The sequence below is a fragment of the Macaca mulatta genome, chromosome 20 (genome assembly GCF_049350105.2).
Source record: "Macaca mulatta isolate MMU2019108-1 chromosome 20, T2T-MMU8v2.0, whole genome shotgun sequence".
In the NCBI taxonomy this organism is placed as follows: domain Eukaryota; kingdom Metazoa; phylum Chordata; class Mammalia; order Primates; family Cercopithecidae; genus Macaca; species Macaca mulatta.
This window is the reverse complement of record NC_133425.1, coordinates 13,828,971-13,852,559: the sequence shown is the minus strand read 5'-3', so window position 1 is coordinate 13,852,559 and position 23,589 is coordinate 13,828,971. Positions and strand designations below refer to the sequence as shown.

The 23,589-nt window shown below is 45.6% G+C and overlaps 1 protein-coding gene across 10 annotated transcripts in view; it reads left to right on the top strand.

Annotated features, from left to right (window-relative positions):
* The window catches only part of CPPED1 (calcineurin like phosphoesterase domain containing 1), a 137,079-nt gene that overhangs the window by 84,514 nt on the left and 28,976 nt on the right, over positions 1–23,589 (top strand). For 3 of the 10 annotated variants that reach the window (XM_028841401.2, XM_077987327.1, XM_077987328.1), the window contains 2 exons: positions 11,007–11,432; positions 15,762–15,874. The exons of 1 other annotated variant lie outside the window; for it this stretch is intronic. In XM_028841401.2, coding sequence (XP_028697234.2) covers positions 11,007–11,432; positions 15,762–15,847 — 512 coding nt within the window. In that variant the 3' untranslated portion in view covers positions 15,848–15,874. Of the gene's footprint in view, positions 1–11,006; positions 13,073–13,906; positions 14,671–15,761; positions 15,875–17,431; positions 17,620–19,476; positions 19,659–23,589 lie in introns of those variants that run through there. 6 more of the 10 variants (XM_015125639.3, XM_077987326.1, XR_013412467.1 and 3 more) reach the window with 5 other exon arrangements.

Below are 23,589 nucleotides of genomic sequence, written 5' to 3'. Positions count from 1 at the left end.
TGGTGGGAATGTTGCTTCCTCTGGGAAAGCTCTGGGGCACCTCCCAACTGGCTTGAACCCCCACCCTGAGCTTCCACGGCACCCATTACTTTCATGACGTAACTTCATAACTCATGCAACACCACAAGGTCATTGCCTATTCCCACGTCTGGGCCCCTCCCTAGAGCTTGGGCCATTGAGAACAAAGACGCCTGTGACTCACGCTGGTCTGGCCGTGACCTGGCACACAGCGGGTAGCAGGATTGCACTGAACAAATGCCTAACTGAAGACAGATAACTTTTGTGCTTCTAGCGCTGTCATGACTAAGACTGCTTAGATTCTGCCTCTGGCTTTGAAAGAGCAATATCTCTATGTGGAGTTTAACTGTAAAACTCTTACTGACTTTTCATTAGGTTGCGTATTTAAAATCCCAAATGGGACTGAAGATTTAGGGGCATAGCCACGAATACCTGAGTTCAGACTGTAGAATGGAATCTTAAAGTAAAAAAAGGCAGTCATTCTAAATAAGACTTGTTCATGGATCTGACACCCCAGAATCTCTAAACAGAAATGAATTGTGCTCTTTCCTTCCAGTAAAGGGACTTGGCCATAGTGAATCTGCATGGAATTGTCCTGGAACTTGTTCGTCCCTGGATATCACGTTGTCCATCATTAGCCTTGAGCAATGCCTCATGTGTACCAAATGTCCAGAAGCAATTTGTTAAACTGAATATTCTATGATTAAGTATGTACATACCTTATAGCAGCACCAGCATTAGCTCTAAAGAAGGTTAAGTACAAAAGAGGTGACCACTTTGGAGGAAAAATAATTCATGGAAGACCATGTATACTCCTAGGTGCACACTCAAGAGAGATGAAAGATATCCACACACAAACTTGCACATGGATTTTCATAGCAGCATAATTCATAACAGCCAGAAAGTAGAAACCACCCAAATGTCCATCAGCAGATGGATAAACAAAATATGCTGATATATTCATATAGTAGAATAGTATTCAGCAATTAAAGAATGAAGCACTAATATAGGCTACAAAATAGACGAACCTTGAAAACATCATGCAAAGTGAAAGATCAGTCACACAAGACTACATTTTATATGATTCTATTTCTATGAAATGGCTGGAGTGGAGAAATCTACAGAAGGTAGATTAGTGATTACTTAGAATTAGGGTGGTGGGAGTTGCGAGGCAATGGGGAGGGGCTGCTAATGGGTGAAAGTTCATTTTGGGGTGATGAGAATGTCCCACAATTGATTTTCGTGACAGTCCACAACTCTGTGAATATTCTAAAAACCACTGAATTACATACCTTCAGAGGATGAATTATATTGCTTGTGTATTTATAGCTCAAGCTGTTATTAGTGGAGGGGAGATTAGGAAAAAAGTCTAATTTTTAGGCTCCTTGGGGGAGCAATAACGAGAAAAATAGTTGAGAAACACATATCATATTTTAGTAAAATTGAAGAAACAAGATTTATGGCCAGCCATGGTGTCTCACACCTGTAATTCCAGCACTTTGGGAGGCCGAGGTGGGCGGATCACCTGAAGTCAGGAGTTGAAGACTGGCCAATATGACGAAACCCCATCTCTACTAAAAACACAAAAATTGGCCTGGCGTGGTGGTACATGCCTATAATCCCAGCTACTCAGGAGGTTGAGGCAGGAGAATCGCGTGAACCCGGGAGGCAGAGGTTGCAGCAAGCCAAGATTGCGCCACTACACTCCAGCCTGGGTGACAGAGCGAGACTCCATCTCAAAAAAAATAAACAGAAACTAGATTTACAAGACCAGGACAACCACTTTCTCCTTTGATGGTATTTTATTCAGATATCAAAATAGTAGCAGAGATACCATGTTGTCTCTGATACTCACTAGGTGTTGACTTTTGAAGTCATCTGCTCTAGAAGAAGACTCTCTTTATGAAAATGTGGTTATTCAGATTCAGAAAGAACACAATTTGTCCTGAGCGCAATTTTGTTTTACATTTTTTTTAATGAATTTACCCACTGCGATTTTTTTTTTTTAAGAATTTGTTTAGAATTACCTTTCTGATACTCTTTTCCCCATTTTCTCTCTTTCTGAGAGTAAAGAACAGTACTTACACAATTGGCCTTGTCACTTGTTTTATATTTGTTCCCATTTTATTTAAATGTTTACTTGTTTACTTAATAAGATCTAATTTTAGTGCAGTTGTGATTTTTTTAATGTCTTGATTATTTTTCTATAATGAAAGTAACTTATGCTCATAAAAATTAAGTTTTGCAGGAAACTGAAATATTTTCTGTCCTTCCACTTCCCCATAGACAGCTACTATTAACAGTTTTGCCATGTTTTTCTAGATACTTTTATCTCTGAGTATACCAACTTGTTGATTTATTTTTAACAAAATTGTGTCATACTACTAGCTCTTGTAACTTCCTGTTTTCACTTACTGTCTGCCACTGCCAGCCCAACGCTTGCTCCCCAAACCTTAACCACGTACCTTTTCTATGTATCCGTGGCCACTAACTTCAGATCTCCTTCATTCTTTGTGATGCCTGTTTATTACTCTACACATATTATCCATTCCTTATTAATGAACATTTAAGCCAATTTAAATGTTTATACCTTCTCAATTATTATTACAAGGAATAGTTATGTTTTGCACACTTGTGTATGTCTCTGTGGGATAAATGCTGATAAATGGAGCTGCTGGTTCGCTCAGTATCATGAAGTTATTAAAGTTCTAATGGATATTTCCAGTTGCCCCCTGAAAGGAGTTCTACTTGCCCCCTGAAAGGAGTTTTAATTACTGAACTATGATCTTAACCATATAGTTGATGCCCTGACTTGACTATTCCGTTCCACCCTGAGGTAGGGACGGGGCCCCACCGACTCTGTTTCCAGGGACCTCTTAGGGCTGGCTCTGGAAATTCTTGTCCTTGGCATGCTTCCCTCTCTGTGCAGGGGCCTAAGCACCGTCTCATCCATGTATCCATCTGTCTGCAGGACAGGTGTGGCCTCCAGGCACCACAGCAGATGAGTTGTCAGGCAAACGTGAGCTCTGGGCTAGGATGTCAACCTGCAGACATGTGTGTTCTTTCCTGCATTTCTCAGGGACAGCAGCAGCACTGGGGGTCAAGCTCCCTGAGAATGAGGAAAATGCAAGGGAGATCTCAGAAAACCTGAGACCCGCCTCCCTCCTCCCCTGTCTCTTCCCTGGGTAGGGGACTGTTAGAAAGAGGGGAAGGGAAGGTATGCACATACTACATACTGGACGCTTTAAATACGTGATCTCATTTACCTCACAATTTCCATAAAGGAGGTGATAAGATTTTCATTTTAGTGTCTAGAAGACAGGCTCAGAGGGCAGCATCCCCAGAGGATACCCCTAATAAAAAGCAACCTCAGGTCCTCTGAATCTAGAGCCCACCTATGGACCCCCTTGAAAAGCCAACCCCAAGGGCACCATCGTGGGGGCATCTATTAGAATGATGGTGAATGTGTCTCCAGCCCCACCTTCCACTGAACTCCAGACTCCTCGATCCAGCTGCCCTCTCAGCAGCCCAACCTGGAGGGATCATGAGTATATTGATAACTTTGGCAGTTTCTTCTCTTTTCTTTTAGCATGGCAGAATATACATAACGTTACATGTACCACCTTAACCCTTTTAAGGGTACCATTCAGTGGCATGAAGTATATTCCTGTTTGTTGTGCAGTCATCATCACCATCTGTCTCCATGGCTCTTTTTATCTTGCAAAATGGAAACTCTGTGCCCATTAAACAGTAACTTACCATCCTTCCCTCCTGAAAGTCCTGGCAACCACCATTCTACTTTCTGCCTCTATGAATTTGACCACTGTAAGTGCCTCATATAAGTGACATCAAGCAGTATTTGTCTTTTCTGCTTGACTTATTTCACTTAGCATATATCCTAAAGGTTCATCCATGTTGTAGCATGTGTCAGAATTCCCTTCTTTATTATGATTGAATAGTATTCCATTGTATGGATATAGCACAGCTCGCTTATCCATTCATCTGTCAGTGGATATTTGGGTTGCTTCCATGTTTAAGCTATTGTGAATAATGCTACTGTGAACATAGGTATAAAAACATCTCTTTGAGACCCTGCTTTCAGTTATTTTGGAGACATACTCAGATATAGAATTGTTGGATTATCTGGTAATTCTATGTTTAATTTTGGGGGGAGCCACCATATTGTTTTACACAGTGGCTACACCATTTTTCATTCCCATCAACAATGCACAAGGTTTCCAGTTTCTCCACATCCTCACCAATACCTGTTGTTTTCTGTCTCTTCGATAGTAGCTATCCTCATGGGTATGGGGTGGTATCTCATTGTGGTTTTGATTTGCATTTCTCTAATAAGTAGTCGTGTTGGGCACCTTTTTAATGTCCTTATTGGCCATTTATATATCCTCTTTGGAGAAATGTCTGTTGAATCCTTTGCCAACTTTTGAGTTGGGTTGTTTTAGTGATTGTTGAGTTTTAGGAGTTCTCCATATACTCTGATATTAATTCCCTGTCAGATGTTTAATTTGAGAATATTTTCTCCCATTCCATGGTTTGCACTTTTTTCTCTGTTGACAGTGTCTTTTGATGCACAAACGTTTTAAATTTTCTTGAGGTCCAATTTGTCTGTTTCCCCCCACTTTTTTTTTTTTGACTGTAACAATACATCGAATTTTATATTCAAACTGAGCTTTTGATTTCTTCCTGTAATCTGTTTCTCTCCTAGTCTTTTCCCTGACAGTAAACAACATGACCAGCCTCCCAGTTGCTCAGATGTCTGGGAATTAATTTTGAGTCCTTCCTGTAACCAGTACAAGAGGATTCCTGTCAATTCTACCTCCCAAATATCTCTTAAATCCTTCTTGTTAAACCTCTAATTTTTATATTGTGTTAGGATATAGAAATACTATTGATTTTTATATATTTACTTTGCATCCAAGCTAATTTCTTTTATTAGTGCTAGGAGTCTTTGATGTTTTGTTTTATTTTATTTTGCTTTTTGTAGATGTTTGGGATTTTTTTGTGGAGACAGTCTTGTCTTATGAGAATAGACTGTTTGATTTCTTTCTTTCTAATCTGTATGCCCTTCCCTTCCCTTCCTTCCCTTCCTTCTTTCCCTTCCTTCCCTTCCCTTCCTTCCCTTCCTTCCCCTCCTTCCCTTCCTTTCTTCCCTTCCTTCCCCTCCTTCCCTTCCTTTCTTCCCTTCCTTCCTTTCCTTTCTTCCCTTCCTTCCTTTATTTCCTTCCCTTCCTTCCTTCCCCTCCTTCCCTTTCTTCCCTTCCTTCCCTTTCTTCCCTTCCTTCCTTCCCTTCCTTCCCTTCCTTCCCTCCCTTCCTTCCCTTTCTTCCCTTCCTTCCCTTCCTGCCTTCCCTTCCTTCCCTTCCTTCCTTTCCATTCCTTTTTCCTTTCCTTCCTTCCTTCCCTTCCTTCCTTCCCTTCCTTCCTTCCCTTCCTTCCTTCCCATCCCTCTTTCCTTCCCTTCCTTCCTTCCCTTCCTTTCTTCCCTTCCTTTCTTCTCGTCCTTCTTTCCTTCCCTTCCTTCCCTTCCTTCCTTCCCTTCCTTCTTTCCCTTCCTTCTTTCCCATCCTTCCTTCCCTTGCTTCCTTCTGTTTCTTCCCTTCCTTACCTTCCTTCCTTCCCATCCTTCCTTCCCTTCTTTCCTTCCCTTCCTTCCTCCCCTTCCTTCCTCCCCTTCCTTCCCTTCCTTCCCTTCCTCCCCTTCCTCCCCTTCCTCCCTTTCCTCCCCTTCTTTCCTCCCCTTCCTTCCCTTCCTCCCCTTCCTTCCCTTCCTCCCCTTCCTCCCCTGCCTTCCCTTCCTTCCTTCCTTCCCTTCCTCCCCTTCCTTCCCTTCCTCCCCTTCCCTTCCTTCCTTCCTTCCCTCCCTTCCTCCCCTTCCTTCCCTTCCTCCCTTCCCTTCCTTCCCTTCCTCCCCTTCCCTCCCTTCCTCCCCTTCCTTCCCTTCCTCCCTTCCTCCCTTCCTCCCTTCCCTTCCTTCCCTTCCTTCTCTTCTCTTCCCTTCTCTTTCCTTCCTGCCTTCCTGCCTTCCTTGCCTTCCTTGCCTTCCTTCCCTTCCTTTCCCTTCCTTCCTCCCTTCCTTCTTTTCCTTCCTTCCTTTCCTTCCTTCCCTTCCTTCCCTTCCTTCCCTGCCTGCCTGCCTGCCTATTGCACTGACTAGGATTTCTGGTATGAATTTCAGTGAGAGTATGAGATCAGACCTCCTTGTCTTGTTCCTGATCTTGGGAGAAGGCAGTCAGTCTTTCACCATTACCTATGATCATAGCTATACTTATTTACAGATGTCCTTTATCCAGTTAAGGATGTTTATTTCTCTTCCTAATTCACAAAGAGATTTTATTAGACAATGCATTTTAAGGCTATTTGGAAAACAACCAAGATACTAACGTCTGCCTTAATGAATATGGAAAAAAATAAATCATACCTCTCACAGTACCACTGATACAAATAAGAATTTTGTAATTATCGTTATAATGCTTTTTACTTCCTAGTTTTATTTTGACTGATTGCATTAAAGTTTTCTTAAGTGTTTTAAACACTTTGCAGCTTTCTAGACTGCTCTCACCATTCCCACCCAGGACTCCTCTCCATGGGGGTCAGGTGTGTGCTGACATTGGGGTCCCGGTACTCTTGGCACCCACTTCTCAGCAGATACTTCTTATCCACCTTGGAGACCCCAGAACAATCCTTCTCTGCCCCTCTTCTGAGTCATTTCTTGCCATTTTTCAGAGTCTTTCCCCTTGTTTCCCTGCCTTTCTTCCTGTCCTTTATATACATTCTTTTTGTGAACACAGAACCCTGCATGAGACAGGAAACTCATTGAAGCTCTGTGTCCTTGGGCAGGTTTCTATTTTTTTCTGTTCATGCTGGTGAGGTTGGCTTTGGCCAGCCTCATATACGATGACACTGGGTTCTCATATACGATGGGACTTTTTTGAGAAAGAGTTTTGCTCTTGTCACCCAGGCTGGAGTGCAATGTTGCAATCTTGGCTCACTGCAACCTCCGCCTCCCGGCTTCAAGCAATTCTCCTGTCTCAGCTTCCTGAGTAGCTGGGATTAGAGGCCCACGCCACCATGCCCAGCTAATTTTTGTATTTTTAGTAGAGATGGGGTTTTGCCATATCAGCCAGGCTGGTCTTAAACTCCTGACCTCAAATGATCCTCCTCCTGCCTCAGCCTCCCAAAGTCTTAGGATTACCTGCATGAGCCACTGCGCCCGGCCACAATGGGACTATTTTTCAGGAAGCTCTGCTAAGTTGTGCTGTGATCTTTGTTAATACTAAGTTGTTGTTAATATTGTATGTAACCCTACAGAGATTCTGATATATGCAAATGAGAGCTTGTTAAAGATCATGCAAACGTTTACATTCAACTTGGCTTTTTGTAATCTAGGATTTACTCTTTTATTTCTAAATTCCTAACTAAAAACTATTTCTGTCCCTGGGGGAAGATTTTCATTCCTTCCGAAACGACTTACTGGTTGTTAGGCACACACAGTGGGTCACTGATAGAAATGGAAGAATTTATCACATTTCGGGGGATGGGATGTGGAAAGCAGACAGCCGACAGCTTTGCATTCTTGTTTGTACCAGACTCGAGGCATCATTATCCTAGTAGGAATTCTTACAGCCATTCCGGAGGGATGGGAATTATCATCCCCATTTCATACACGATGAAACCAAGACTCAGAGGAACCAAGGGACTTACCCAAGGCCGTGCAGCTTGTAAGGGGCAAGAGACCAACCCCGGGGCACACTCACTCCACCTCAGCGCTTGTGACTCTGTGCAAGAGGTATAGAAAGTGTTGGAAGAGCTACACAAGAAAGAGGCTCATCTTTTTTTTATTATTTTTCAACAATAGATAAATAAATAAATAATTTTTTTGAGACAGAATCTCACTCTGTTGCCCAGGCTGGAGTGCAGTGGTGCAGTCTCAGCTGCTCACTGCAACCTCCGCCTCCCGGGTTCAAGCGATTCTCCTGCTTCAGCCTCCCAAGTAGCTGGGGTAACAGGTATATGCCACCACGCCAGGCTAGTTTTTCTATTTTTAGCAGAGATGGGGTTTCACCATGTTGGCCAGGTTGGTCTTGAACTCTTGACCTCAAGTGATCTGCCCGCCTCGGCCTCCCAAAGTGCGGGGATTATAGGCATCAATCACTATGCCCTGCCAAGAGGCTCATCTTTGCTGGAGGAAATTCAGGGAAGATGAGCTGCATGGTTTTTTTTTTTGTTTTTTGTTTTTTGTTTTTAACAGATTATTGGAGGATATTGGTGGTTTCCCCAAAAGCAGCATCCCTCTTTGTTTGGAAACACACATCACGTTACCGTGTGTAATTCCCAGCTCTTCCTTGTTGGTTGCTCCCAGACAAGGTTTCCTTCCCAAGTAAGCCTTTCTTTTGAACTGCCCCTTCTTAACTTTTCTGTTTATGGTCATTAGGGATTCGGACATTTTCCGTACCTGCCTCAGTTAGCAGGTGAAGGGCCATGATTAATGCCTTTGAAAATCAAGAACAGGGGATGTTCCACACCCCAGTGTATTATAAAGTCCTCATCCTGTGTCTCAGGGCAGCCAAGAGAAGTCACCCTAAGAGCAAGGACCTTAGTTTGTGACCAGGACCCTGTAGACAGCACCCTGCTCTAGACCACCAAGTTCAAATCCCTGCTCCTCCACTGGTGTCCAGAGGAAGTGAGACGGTGCACACACAGCTCTGAGAACAGTGCCTAGCCTGTAGGAAGTGCTAGAAAGTATTGTCAGTGATCGAATGTCCCCAAATCCTCAAGTCAGTGTGAACAGAAAGAAGAGGAAGTAAGAGGGGCCGCTTTCAGGTCTTTGAGAAAATCCAGTGAGGAAAGTGGTGATGAATCAGCCTTGGACCACAAGGGTCTCTTTGAGAGAGTTTGTTGTGTTCAAAGCCACAAAGGACTTGTCATTCCTAAACTGGCATGGGAAAAGAACCAACCAATAGAGTCTTCGAGAGGATCATGTAAGTCAACACAGATGCCTGCAGTCTGGGTTCGGCTAAAGAAGCAATGTCAATCAATGGCACCTTCGATGCAGATGGCAGGTGAACAAACCCCGAGCACCCCCGAGAGAGAGGCCTCCTGGTTTCTGGTGCAGGCAGAACCTGCTTCTCCCTAAGGCTCTGTCCGTTGGGCTTCAGGCCGTGCAGCCACCTTCCATCTCTGGGGACCAGTGGAGTGCGCTCAGGAAAGGCTGGCTGACCCCTGCAGCAGGAGCTGGGGTCCAAAGCCCAGTCTGCTCAGCCTTCAGCAGAAGCAGGTCCTGCCTGCTCCAGGGACCCAGAGTCCTCTCTTCCAGGGGCGCTGGGGGTTCGTCTGCAGTCCACGTTGGCCTCATGGCTGGTCTGAGTTGATCTAGGCTGGCCCTGGGGCTCCGAGTCCAAACATTCATTCCAGCCACCTGGCTGGCTTCCTCGATCTTCTTTAAGCCGTAGAACCATGGAGCCAAAACCTTTGAGTTCTTTTTTTTTTTTTTTTTCCAGTGAAAATTATACATAAGCTTGGGCAAAGGGAGGAAGGAAAGAAGGAAGGGAGAAGGGACAGGAGGGAAGGAAGGGAGAGAGGCAGGGAAGGAAAGAAAGTAGTATTTAGGTTGGTGCAAAAGTAATTGTGATTTTTTGCCATTACTTTCAATGGCAAAAACTGCAATTACTTTTGCACCAGCCTAATATAAAGGGTTTTAAACCAAATGTAAGACTCCCTCCCTCTCTCCTTCTGTTTCCTGGATTTAACCAGAGTTAACAGTTTTCTTTGAATCTTGGGGGACATTTTATTCATAATACATGAATATATGTGAGGCTTTTAAAAATTATGTTTGATTTTATTCCTCTGTGCCTTATATTATTAACTTACTATATATTAAAGATCTTCTCATAGCATTAATATAGATCGCCTGTTTCTTATCTTGATATTTATTTCATTAGGGTTAAATATAAAACTATTTCAGTGAGATATTGAAATTCTGAACTCTTATGCATCTAACAATGTAACTGAAAGTAAATGGCATGAACCTTGGCAGAATTACAAAAAGAGACAGATCAATCCACAGTTACAGTGACAACTTAACCAAGTCTCTCAGAAACAAATATACATCAACAGGCCAAAAGAAAAGGATAATGTCACAGAAAATTTGAACCACACCATTAACGAGTTTGATTGAGTGGAAATATGAGGAACTTGGTATTCAACAGTTAGAGAATGCATGTTCTGCTGGGTGCGGTGGCTCACACCTGTAATCCCAGTACTTTGGGAGGCTAAGGCAGAGATTCACTCTTGTTGCCCAGGCAATGGTGTGAACTTGGCTCACTGCAACCTCCGCCTCCCGAGTTCAAGCGATTCTCCTGCCTCAGCCTCCCGAGTAGCTGGGATTACAGGCGCCCGCACCCATGCCCAGCTAATTTTTGTATTTTTAATAGAGATGGGGTTTCACCACGTTGTCCAGGCTGGTCTCGAACTCCTGACCTCAGGTGATCCACCCTCCTGTGCTTCCCAAAGTGCTGGGATTACAGGTGTGAGCCACCACATCCGGCCTGATTTTCTTTTTATGAAGACAAGGTCCCACTATAGTGCCTAGGTTTGTCTCAGAATTCCTGGGCTCAAGTGATCCCTCCCACCTCAGCCTCCCAAAGTGCTGGGATTACAGATGTGAGCCGCCGCACCCGGTCCACTAATATTTAATCTCAGGATTGACTTCACACCATCACTCAGCAACATGAGGCAGGCGACCATGTAGTCATGGAATTTCTAAGGTGTCCTGGGGAAGGATGGGCAGAGGCCCCCATCGGACTTGTTGGTTTGCTTTTAGCACATGACTGCATTTTGCAGTTTCCATGTGCCAGGTCAAGTGGATTTCTAGATTACTCTCTCTTTTAATTTTATGTTAGTAAGTACTTAAGTTAGTTATTTCAAGTGAATAAGCCTCTGGCTGTCTCAGGACGTGACCCTCTCTCTTCCAGGGAAGCCGTGGCGAACGGAGCAGACGGAGGACTTGAAGCGAGTGCTCAGAACGGTGGACAGGGCGATCCCATTGGTCCTGGTCAGCGGCAACCACGACATTGGCAATGCCCCCACGGCTGAGACCGTCGAGGAGTTCTGCCAAACTTGGGGAGACGACTACTTCAGCTTCTGGGTCGGGGGCGTCCTGTTCCTGGTCCTCAACTCCCAGTTGTACCAGAACCCCTCCCAGTGCCCCAGCCTGAAGCAGGCACAGGACCAGTGGCTGGACGAGCAACTGAGCATCGCGAGGCAGCGGCACTGCCAGCATGCCATCGTCTTCCAGCACATCCCGCTGTTCCTAGAGAGCATTGATGAGGACGACGACGACTACTTCAACCTCAGCAAGCCCACTCGGAAGAAGCTGGCAGACAAGCTCATCCACGCAGGTAGATGTCCCGGGCCATGGGTTTCAGGGAGGAAGGGCTCCTCTAGAGAGGGCATTTCCAGATCTTTCTTCCGTCCCGCTGCAATGTGGCAAAAAGGGAGAGAGGACTAGGCCTGGAGTTCTGATCCCAGCTCTTGGACTTGCAGACTGCATGGCTGGCTACCTAATCCTCCTGTGCCTCAGTTTCCTCGCCTGTAAAACAGGAATGGTAATAGTAGCCCTCTTGCAGGATGGGTTCGAGGAGTATATGAGAAAGGCCTCCCAAACATGGAGAACAGCCCGTAGCCTGAGTACTCAGTGTGCCGTAGCTGCTCATAGTTGAAGATGGGGGTTCTCCAAGTGGCAGGAGGGGTTTATTGGGGAAAGGAGACCAGGTGGTGCAGGTGGATGTGAATGTGGCTTGCATGTGCTTTAGGAGAAGGCAAGATGCCAGGGACATCTGCTTTCACTTCTCTAGGAAGCAGGCACCTTGCTCAAGGGCAGACGATCTTTAAGAGCCAAGCTTCCCTCCAGTATTCGTCAGCTGTGACCCAGGAAATCCTGGGATGTGACTTTGGTGGACAGTTCCTGGGGCCTGATCAGTTTTCCTCTGGCAAGGTGGATTAAGTTCTCTTCCAGAATCAGGAGAGAGTAATGGATTTAGTCCCATCTTTTGCGGCCAGTCATACATGTAACACACGTGTGCACACACAGAATGAAGGCGCTCCATTTCTGGAGGCCACATCTCAGTTTCTGACGGCGCTCTAAGGCACTAGCCCACCCACCTCCTTTATTTTTCTGGTAGCACCTGCCATGGGCCTTTCAAGAGAAATAGTCTGTTCTAGGTGGATTCCCTGGGTTACCAGTGACTTGGCAAATTCCAGTTTTGCCAACAGTTGTGTCTCTTCTCTTTGTCCTCATTCTTCCTTTCACCAGGGCTTACTTTCTTTTCTTTCTTTCTTTTTTTTTTTTTTTTTTTTTTTTTGAGACAAAGTCTTGTTTTGTTGCCCAGGCTGGAGTGCAGTGGCAAAATCTCGGCTCACTGCAACCACCGCCTCCCGGATTCCAGCAATTCTCATGCCTCAGCCTCCCAAGTAGCTGGGATTACAGACGCTGACCACCACACCCAGCTAATTTTTGTACTTTTAGTAGAAATGGGGTTTCACCACGTTGGCCAGGCTGGTTTCAAACTCCTGACCTCAAGTGATTTGCCTACCTTGGCTTCTCAAGGCCACAGGACCTGATCAGTTTTCCTCTGGTGAGGTGGATTAAGTTCTCCTCTAGAATCGGGAGAGAGTAACGGATTTAGTCCCACCTGGGATTACAATGCTGGTATTACAGGTGTAAGCCACCACGCCCAGCTGACACTTCCGTGTTTTCGAGACATTTTGGAAAAAGCTCATATAATTGGAGACGTTTTCCAGCTGTTCCATGGAGATAAAGTTAGAAAACTTCTATTAAGGCCTTTGAAATTTCATGCCATGCTTGAGTTGGTGCAGAAAACTGTCTTGATGACAAGGAAACAAAGCATCAAGATGGCATGAGCACCACCATGGAGACTATTCTGTAACGAAGAATAAAGCCAGAGAGAACATTTAATGCCACTGAAGTGATTCCTTTCATATCCAGTAGTGGTTTTTTTTGAGACGGAGTCCCGCTCTTGTCACCCAGGCTGGAGTGCAGTGGCACAATCTCAGCTCACTGCAACCTCTGTCTCCTGGGTTAAAGCAATTTTTCTGTCTCAGCCTGCTGAGTACCTGGGATTACAGGCGGCCGTCACCATGTCCAGCTAATTTTTGTATTTTTAGTAGAGGCAGGTTGGCCAGGTTTAGTTTCACCATGTTGGCCAGGCTGGTCTTGAAACTCCTGACCTCAGGTGATCCACCCACCTCAGCCTTCCAAAGCGCTGGGATTACAGGTGTGAGCCACCGCAGCCAGCCAGATCTAATGTTAGATGAGTAAAACCCATGACTGCCCTGAGTTATTTGTTCTTGTCAACCACATTCCTGAGTGGTATGTAGTTCTGTGGTTTTCCCATTGTAGGACGGAGCACCCCCAGATATCGAGAAGACCCACAGCTCTAAATTTATTTATTTTTTTATTTATTGAGAGAGTCTTGCTCTGTCACCCAGACTGGAGTGCAGTGGCGTGATCATGGCTCACTGCAGCCTCGACCTCCTAGGCTTAAGCAATCTTCCCACCTCTACCTTCTGAGAAACTGGGACTATAGGCACACGCCACCATGCCCAGCTAATTTTTTAAATTATGTGTTGAAACGGGGTCTCACTTTGTTGCACCTGGCCGGGCTTGAATTCCTGGCCTCAAATGATCCCCTTGCCTTGGCCCCTGAAAGAGTTATAAATTACAGGTGTGAGCTCTAACAGAGCACCCTTGGGAGAAGCCTGTTGACCACCCACCAAGGGCCCTACAGGGTGGCATCATATCCATGATGCCTCAGCCCCCTGCCCACTCAGAACTGCAACCCCTCAAGCTCAGGAACCAGAGTTGTTGGCAAACCACGGGCTGGTCTATGTCTCCAGTTATCCCAGCTCCCAGAGACTGACAGCCACAACCAGAATGGCAGTTGATTAATTTAGGGCAAGACTGCAGCCCTGGCCTCTGCCCCAGCAGTGCTTTCTCTTCCTGTAGGCAGAGCTACATGGGAAGCCCAATTATAATCAGGAGGCTGCTTGGTAGGCGTGAGACAGAGCAGGGGGGTTAGTTTCCTTATTCCACTCTCAGTGACATCAGGCGCTGGAATCCAGTGGCTCCGTCTCCAGAGGAGCTCGCTAGCTGAAGGCACTTGGTCATTTCATGTCCCTTCAATTGTCTCTGTAGCCTGCCCACTGTCTAATCTGGGACCTAGCAGCAGCTCTGCACAGTGCTTCCCGCTCTGCTCTTGCCTATTCTAGTTCATTCTGCACCTAACAGCAAGATGGGCATGTAACTGACTGCCCAGTGTGAGGCTTCCCTTCATCCCCAGGTCTGGCCCAGTTCCTCACTGCAGGGTCCAGGGCCCTTCTCAGTCACACCCGCCTTCCCCTCCGGCCACTTCTGGTTCATCTGCCTAGGCCCAGTCAACAATTTTTTGTTTTTTAAGACAGAGTCTCACTCTGTCACCTAGGCTGTAGTGCAGTGGCATGATCTCGGGTCACTACAACCTCCACCTCCCGAGTTCGAGTGATTATCCTGCCTCAGCCTCCCGAGTAACTGGGATTACAGGTGTGCAGCACCACGCCTGGCTCATTTTTGCATTTTTAGTAGAGATGGGGTTTCACCGTGTTGGCCAGGATCGTCTCGAACTCCTGACCTCAAGTGATCTGCCCACCTCAGCCTCCCAAAGTGCTGGAATTACAGGTGTGAGCCACCATGCCTGGCCTCAACATTTTTTTTTTCTTGAGATGGGGTCTTACCATGTCACTCAGGCTGGAGTGCAGTGTTGTGATCATAGCTCACTGCAGCTCTGGATTCCTGGGCTCAAGTGATCCTCCCACCTCAGCTCCCCAAGTGGCTGAGACTACAGTAGAGCACCACAATGCCTGGCTAATTTTTTTATTTTTTGCAGAGATGGAGGGCTCACTGTGTTGCCCAGGCTGGTATCAAATTCCTGGCCTCAAGTGACCCTCCCACCTGGGTATCCCAAAGCGCTGGGATTATAGGTGTGAGACACCACATCCCGCCTCCCACTCAACTTTGACACCTTCTGTATAAGGCTCTCCCCTCCTCCCTGCCCCAGGTTCTTCAGCTTCTCTTATCCCAGCACTTGTCAAATGGATTTGCAAGTGTTGACTTGTCTGAATCCCCGCTAAACTCTCAGCTCCCTGAGGGCAGGGACAGGGTTATATTCAGCTATGCAGTTGGGAGGACTGGCTCAGATATTAGCTCATAATAAATGCTTTGTCAGTATTTATTGACAATGAATGAATGAATGAGTCAAAGTCTTTGGGCCAGGTGTGGTGGCTCATGCCTGTAATCCCAGCACTCTGGGAGGCCAACACAGGTGGATCACATGAAGTCAGGAGTTTGAGACCAGGCTGGCCAACATGGCGAAACCCTGTCTGTACTAAAAAATACAATAATTAGCCAGGCCTGGTGGTGGCCACCTGTAATCCCAGCTACTCGGGAGGCTGAGGCAGAAGAATCACTTGAACCTGGGAGGTGGAGATTGCAGTGAGCCAAGATTGCGCCCCTGCACTCCAGCCTGGGCGACAGGAGCATGTTCAGACCATCAAGTTCCCAGCCCGTGGCCTCTGTGGCTTTGGTCTTAGGGAAGCCACTTGTGCCTCTCTCTGCTCCGGTCCTCAGGCTGGCTCTCCGGGGTCACTCATCAGTCTGTGTCTCCCTTCCCCAGCACCCCCTCCCAGTGCTTCCTCCGGGCAACGCCTGCAGGTATACAGACACCTGTTCTTGGCCACTGGCCTAAGGGTCTTCAGCTAAACCTGCTTCACAGAGAAGGCCAGAGAGGTGAGAGCCCTTTCCGCAATTCCCTTTCAGTTTCCGCGGCCTGCCAAGCCAGGCCCTTTGCTGAATGACCTTCCAAACACAGAACGAATCTTAGGCAACATCAGGAAGAGATATGAGTCAGACGTGGATGCACTCTGCCGCAGGCAAAGAGACTTGCTGGGCTTGGAAGCTTAGGTAGGTGGGCGCTCTCGGGGGCTGTACGCATCCATGACTCAGTTATGCAGAAAGCAGCTCAGGTCACAACAACATAATTGGAACTCATTTTGGAAAGCCACAAGTTCAAGTGATATTTTGTAAAATTCATTAACTGAAAAGCTGGGATAAAATTGGGGGTGACGATGGCAGCTGGTATTTAATATTGCCTTTGGTTTTTTTCTCCCCCCATGGCAATATTATTCCCTACTACTGTTTCAGTCTCATTTATCTCCTTGTGCTGAAATGCCAGTACTCAAAAATATGTCAAAAGCTCATCAGAATATCAGGGTAGCTTTTAATTATGATAATTGTGTTGTTATACAATATGCTTTTAAAAAGCGCGTCTCTCCCCAAACCACCGTGGAGGTAAAACCCAGCTTCCTTCCAGCAAGCTTAATGAATAATTCTGAATCATTGTGTGGGATGAATAAATGATTTAATAATGAGCATCAACAATCATCTCTCATTGTTGCATTAATTTTTAAAAATGGGATGAGGTAAACGAGGAGGAGGGATGTCACTGTGCAGTGGACCACCGGGAGCAGAGGGGTGTGCTGTGTGAACCGAAGCCCGCCAGCCTCCAAGCTCAGGTTTCCCTAGAAACAGATGCATCCTATTTCTACTTTTGAAGCTCAGTAGAAAACCCTCTTTGTATGATACAAAAACACTGTCAATAGCCGGTACAAATAAACAGTTATCAGGGCAGGACAGATATACCGGTGTGAAGTGGCACCTGTTATTTTCTGTCTCTGTTTCCCCTGCGTGAGGATAATCAATTTCATCACATCCAAGGGATGTAAAAATTGGTTTTCCCCTTAATTTGCCTAATACCTAGTTGGAGTAGCAAAGATAGGTAGTAGATAGGGAAATCTTGGTTGAACCGGGACATTGCCTCTGTCCCTTATGCCTCTTTTAGCAGAGGATTAATACGTGATCCATTTAATATGGATTCCGATTGAGAAACTCAATCTTAAAAGACAAAAGCTAGCTCTTTAACTGACCATGTTTCCCTTGATGTCTCGATACCTTTTCTTTTTTTCCATTCTCAGCAGAGAGGTTAGAACTGTGTTTTAGAGGGCCCAGAGCAAATGTGGCAATTATGAAAAATTCTAATAAGTTGATCTTTCCTGCAAAAGTTAATGAGTCATTTCACAGAATTAGAGTTTCATTTCTAGTATTTATGCTTTTTTAGAAAATGAGAGAGAAAGAAGATAAATCTTAGCCCATGGTTATAGTTTTAAGATTTCAAAGTTTTGGCCGGGCACAGTGGCTCACACATGTAATCCCAGCACTTTGGGAGGCCAATGTGGGTGGATCACTTGAAGTTAGGAATTCAAGACCAGCCTGGGCAACATGGTGAAGCCCCATCTCTACTAAAATACAGAAATTAGCCGGGCATGGTGGCGGGCACCTGTAGTCCCAGCTACTTGGGAGGCTGAGGCAGAAGAATTGCTTGAACCCTGGAGGTGGAGGTTGCAGTGAGCCAAGATTACGCCAGTGCGTGCCAGTGTGGGCAACAGAGCAAGACTCCATCTCAAAAAAAAAAAAAAGTTCAAAGTTTTAAAGAACAAAAAGGTCAGGTTCCCAGGATCGACTTTATAGGAAGATAAAACATCAAATCCTGCTCTGACATCCTTTGAGCTGTATTGCAATCACTTGTTTAGATCCTGGTTCCTCCAGGAAACAGAAGCCCAGCCTTATTCACCTCTGTAAGGCCAGCCCCCAGCCGAGAGTGTCATATAGTAGCTCCCCAGTAAGTAAATAGTGGTTAATAGAATTGATTTAAGCGTGATTCGAGTCTACTTATCAGCAGGTAATATCCGTATCATTGTGAGTTAGTTTTCATGAACTGACTTTTTTATGGTGGTGGTGGGGGACAGAGTCTCGCTCTGTCACCCACGCTGGAGTGCAGTGGCACCATCTCCACTCACTGCAACTTCCGCCTCCCAGGTTTCTCCTGCCTCAGCCTCCCGAGTAGCTGGGATTACAGGCGCACACCACCACGTCTGACTAATTTTGGTATTTTTAGTAGAGACAATTTCACTATATTGGCCAGGCTGGTCTTGAACTCCTGACCTCAAGTGATCCGCTCACCTTGGCCTCCCAAAGTGCTAAGATTACAGGCATGAGCCACCACACCCAGCCCACAAGCTGACTTTTTTATGGGAAATGCTTCACCTAGAGGGGTCAATAGAACTTTTCTGTAAAGGGTCAGATAGTAAACATTTTGGGCTTTGTGGCTCTATGGTCTCTGTAGCAACTACTCAACTCTGCCTTCATAATAAGAGAGCAGCCACAGACAGTGCATAAACAACGGGGTATGGCGGTGTTCCAATAAAACTTTATTTACAGAAACAGGTGGTAGGCCTGCCGGTGATAATTTTCCAACTCTTGGCTTGGAGAAATGTTCCCATTACGGGGTGATGCTCTTGCTCTCCCCAGAACCTTGTCCACATTCTGTATGTGTCTAAGTCTAGGATGTATCTGACGACCCCATTGTGACAACTGCCTGACTCACGGAAGGGTCTGCCCAGAACAAGCCTCCTGAAGGTTCTCAGTGGAGGGCGTGCCTGGGTGAGGCACATGTTCCCCTGAAGACCAGGATGTGATTTGGGGTTGGAGTGTGGATAAGAGGGTCCATGGTGCATGTAAGATGTCTAATAATTGGGTGATCAGCTTCACATGTATTAGAAAAAATAGAACTAGCTTATCAATTTAAAGAAAATGATTGAATGATCACCTGAGGTCAGGAGTTCGAGACCAGCCTGGCCAACATGGAGAAACCCCATCTCTACTAAAAATACAAAAATTAACCAAGTGTGGTGGCACACACCTGTAGTCCTAGCTGCTTGGGAGGCTAAGGCAGGACACTGGCTTGAACCCGGGAGGCGGAGGTTACAGTGAGCCGAGATCGTGCCACTGCACTCCAGCCTGGGTGACAGAGCAAGACTCTGACTCAAAAAGTAAAAAATAAAAGAAAAAGTAAAGAAAATGATTGAGTAAATAATAGTATGAGTACTGTGCAGATAAGGCAAAACTTGGGAATTTGTACAGGGGGAATTAGTGTCTAGGCTGGTGGGCGGGGGGTCCTGTAACCTGGCAGGTGAACAAACAGGATTTGGCTTCCTAAGTTGCTTGAGATAAGTCACTAAACATTTCTCTGTCTTAGTTTTCTCACTTATAAAATGAGGGTACTCACCCCAATCTTGTCGAGTTGGTGTATCCCTTAAGGGGAGTCATATATAAAATCAAAAAGACAAGTCAGGCCAGGCGCAGCGGCTTACACCTGTAATCCCAGCACTTTGGCAAGCCGAGGCGGGTGGATCACCTGAGGTCAGGAGTTCAAGACCAGCCTGGCCAACATGGTGAAACCCCCATGTCTACTAAAAACACAAAAAATTAGCCAGGTGTGGTGGTGAGCGCCTGTAATCCCAGCTACTCGGGAGGCTGAGGCACCAGAATCGCTTGAACCCAGGAGGCGGAGGTTGCAGTGAGCCAAGATCACGCCACTGCACTCCAGCCTAGGTGACTGAGTGACACTCCATCTCAAAAAAAAAAAAACAAAAACAAAAAAAACAAGTCACTTAGCACCATGTCTGGCTCATAGTGAGCACTCAGTAAGGGCGTGTTTGTTGTTCTGTATGATCCCGAACCGTTTGGGGAATCCACAGCAGGCGACTGTGCTTTATCCATTAGCTAGACCAGCATGCTTCTCACCTCTGGGGTGCTGGCGTCCTTCTTGTAGGGGTTCATGAGAATCTCCAGGACAGGCGGGCCTGGTTTGGGGACATGCCTGCTGCCTGCTGATATAGCTGTGTAGATTTGAAAGGGAAATAGTGATCAACTCTGTTCAAAATTCAAGCTATAGGAAGTAAAGCTAGACAAAATTCTCTTGGCTCCTGGGATGTGCGGGAAGATAGACAGTTACAGCCAGTCTGAGATTTTTCAGGGTAGGTGAGGAATGCATGCTACTTTTAATTTTAATAAAAGGGAGTACTGGTTTAAAAGAGTGGTAATCATTGAAGTAGATGAAACATTCTTATGGAATTTAGTGATAAAATTTGATCCTTTTATTTTTCAAAGCACACGCCTGTTTCAAAAGAAAAAACTTTAGACAAATTAAAGTTCACAGTTTAGTTAAGCAAAGAATGATTCGTAAATCCAGGCAGACCCTTAACCAGAATAGAGGCTCAGAAAGACTCCAGCACAGCCAAATGGTGACAGACTTGTGGACAGTAAAAGAAAAGTGACCTACGGAAATCGGAAGTGAGGTACAAAAACAGCCAGATTGGTTATAACTCAGCATTTGTCTTATTTGAACACAGTTTGAACAGTTGACTGCCTGTGATTGGCCAAAACCGGAGATTGGCAAGAGTATGTTCTATTCTGTTTACACATCCAGTTCACTATGTATACAGATAAACCTTTGGCTGAAATTAAAATGTGTAAAGAAGGCTGGGCATGGTGGCTCACACCGCAATCCCAGCCCTTTGGGAGACCGAAGCAGGAGGATCGCTTGAGCCTAAGAGTTCAAGACCAGCCCAGGCAACATAGTGAGACTCCATCTTTACCAAAAAGAATTTTTTTTTTTTTAACTAACCAGGCATAATGGTATGCACCTGTGGTCTCAGCTACTCAGAAGGCTGAGGTGGGAGGATTAGTTGAGCCCCAGAAGCCAAGGCTGCAGTAAGCTATGATTGCACCACTGTACTCCATCGTGGGCAACAGAGCAAGACCCTGTTTCAAAAAAATAAGTAAATAAAAATAAAGAATGTAAGGAGGCAGCTTGAGCCTCAATTTAATTTAACATACCTCACCAATTAAGTGTTAGTGTTTGAATGTTTAGTTTCATATTTTTTTTTTCCAAATATAGCAGACCTGTCCATAGGGCAGTGACAATCATGTTACAGTGCCCTCCCATTTAAAATGAATTTTTTAGGCTGAGCGTGGTGGCTCACGCCTATAATACCAGCCCTTTGGGAGGGCGAGGTGGGCGGATCACCTGAGGTCAGGAGTTCAAAACCAGCCTGGCCAACATGGTGAAACCTCATCTCTACTAAAAATATAAAAATTAGTGGGGTGTGGTGGCACGCACCTGTAATCACAGCTACTCCGGAGGCTGAAGCAGGAGAGTCACTTGAATCTGGGAGGCGGAGGTTGCAGTGAGCAGGGATCGTGCCACTGCACTCTAGCCTGGGCAACAAGAGGGAAAGTCCGTCTCAAAAAAAAAAAGATTTTTTAAAAACGATCTCACACTCATGCCCCCGCCCTACCCCCCCCCCAAATTTTTTTTAAGCATCTATAGAATCCAGAGTTTGTGGGGCCTTATCAGTTTGAGGAAGTTTTCCCTTTTTGTTTTATTTCCTAAGATTTAGTCTTGAATTTATTTTCCCACCTTTAGCCTATTTTTTAGGTTCTGAGCAATTCGCCGTAAAACATCACATGCTAGTCATTTAATGTCTGATTCTCATTCACTATAAACCTAGATAAAAGACCAACTGCCAAAGCTACATCTGGTGTGTAGTGATGGATTAGATTTCTCACTTTGGAGGTATCCTTAACAGTTGGGCTAATTAAAGTTGAAATCAAGTCCCGATGGTAAATATTTATAAATTGAGAATCTGGCATGTGTAAATGTATGCTGCTGATTCCTGAAGTTAAATCAACATTTATCCATTCAGCAAAGAGCATGGGTCCCATGCTAGGCACTGAGGACAGAGGGATGAACGAAACAAACAAGTTTCTTCTCTGAGGTTGTGGATTGCTCTTCAACTAAAAATGTTTGGGTTTTTCTGTTCTTTTGTTTTTCGTGAGAGGGTCTCACTCTGTCACCCAGGCTGGAGTGCAGTGGCGCAATCTCAGCTCACTGCAACCTCCACCTCCCGGGTTCAAGTGATTCTCCTGCCTCAGCCTCCCAAGTAGCTGGAACTATAGGCACCTGCCACCACACTTGGCTAATTTTTGTATTTTTAGAAGCTATAGGGTTTCACCATGTTGGCCAGGCTGGTCTCTTAACTCCTGACCTCAGGTGACCTGCCCACCTGAGCCCCTTCTAAAGTGCTGGGATTACAGGCATGAGGCAACACAGCCGGCCAACTAAAAATGATGTAATTTTTTAATTCCATCACAACGTTGCAAAAAGGAGCCCCCAGTGCATGAGAAACAGCAGTGTCTGTTGAAGTTTATGAAGTCAGAATATTGTATCTTCTCTTTTGAGGTCATGTTTCAAAAATAGCAATTAGTATCATTTTGAAATCAGCAGTGAGATTCTTTGTAAAATTCCAATATCCCCAGCTCAGTGAAACGCTCATTCTGTCTACTAGTTCAAGTTATTTTTTATTTACTGCGCTTGCGTTGACATTTTCCGTAACTATTTCCCGCAGTGTAAGTACAAATCTACAACGTTGCTTTGTAAAATAAGCTCAAAAATGCTTAATTTCATTGCCTTTTAAATTTTACTTTAAAATGTTTGCATATTAATTGATTGATTTGAAAGTTAAAAAAAAAAAAATAGCATGGCCAGGCATGGTGACTCACCCCTGTAATTCCAGCACTTTAGGAAGCCAAGGTGGGCAGGTCGCTTGAGCCCAGGAGTTCGAGACCAGCCTAGGCAACATGGTGAAATGCTGTCTCTACATAAAAAAAAAAAAAAAAAAAAAAAACCCACAAAAAATGAGTCCAGGCATTGTGGTGCACGCCTGTGGTCCCAGCTACATGGGAGGCTGAGGTGGGAGGATCGTCTGAGCCTGGAAGGTTGAAGCTACAGTGATCCATGATTGCACCACTCCAGTCTGGGTGACAGAGTGAGACTCTGTCTCCAAAAGCAAATACCACTCATTTCGGTGAAGCCCCCTGGGTGCCAGACGCTGTCCCGTGAACCCCTGTGTCAGGACCTTAAAGGTGCTTTCGCCAGGTCTTCGGCACAGGTGTGGAAACTGAGCACGCCAGTTGTAAGGAGCAGAGGCCCTCTAACTCCTGAGTCTATTTTAAATTTCACAGGCGTGGTAAGAGGAAAGGAAATCTTTTTTCTCACACATCTCCGCTCTGTAAGCACTATGCTGTGTGCAGTTGGAGTCCAGGTGAGGGCGCTGTTCCCTGCAGTAACATTGTCCAGATGGAAGGGGCCATATCAGGCAGGAGTGATGTTCCTGCAGCCACTGAGCCTCCTCTGGGGCCGCCCTGCCAAGGGTGGGGGGCCCTATGCTGTGTGCTCTGTCTCCCTGGGGACTGTGATATTCTCTGATCTCACTCCTCCATTATGCCACTGAAGACACCTAATAGAGCAATTTCTCTTCCGAAAAATGCAGATGAACAGGCTTCTTGAGAGCCATGGTCAATGTTCACTTTTATTTTTATTCACATTATTGTCAGCGGCGGCTCCCATGGTGTGGCAAACCTACACCACAACCCCACAAGGTACTGGCATTTTTTCCGTTTCGCCGACAAACAAATTCAGGTCCTAGAGGCGGAGTCATTCATTCGGGTCACAAAGCTACGAAGCAAGTGCAGTGATAGCTAAG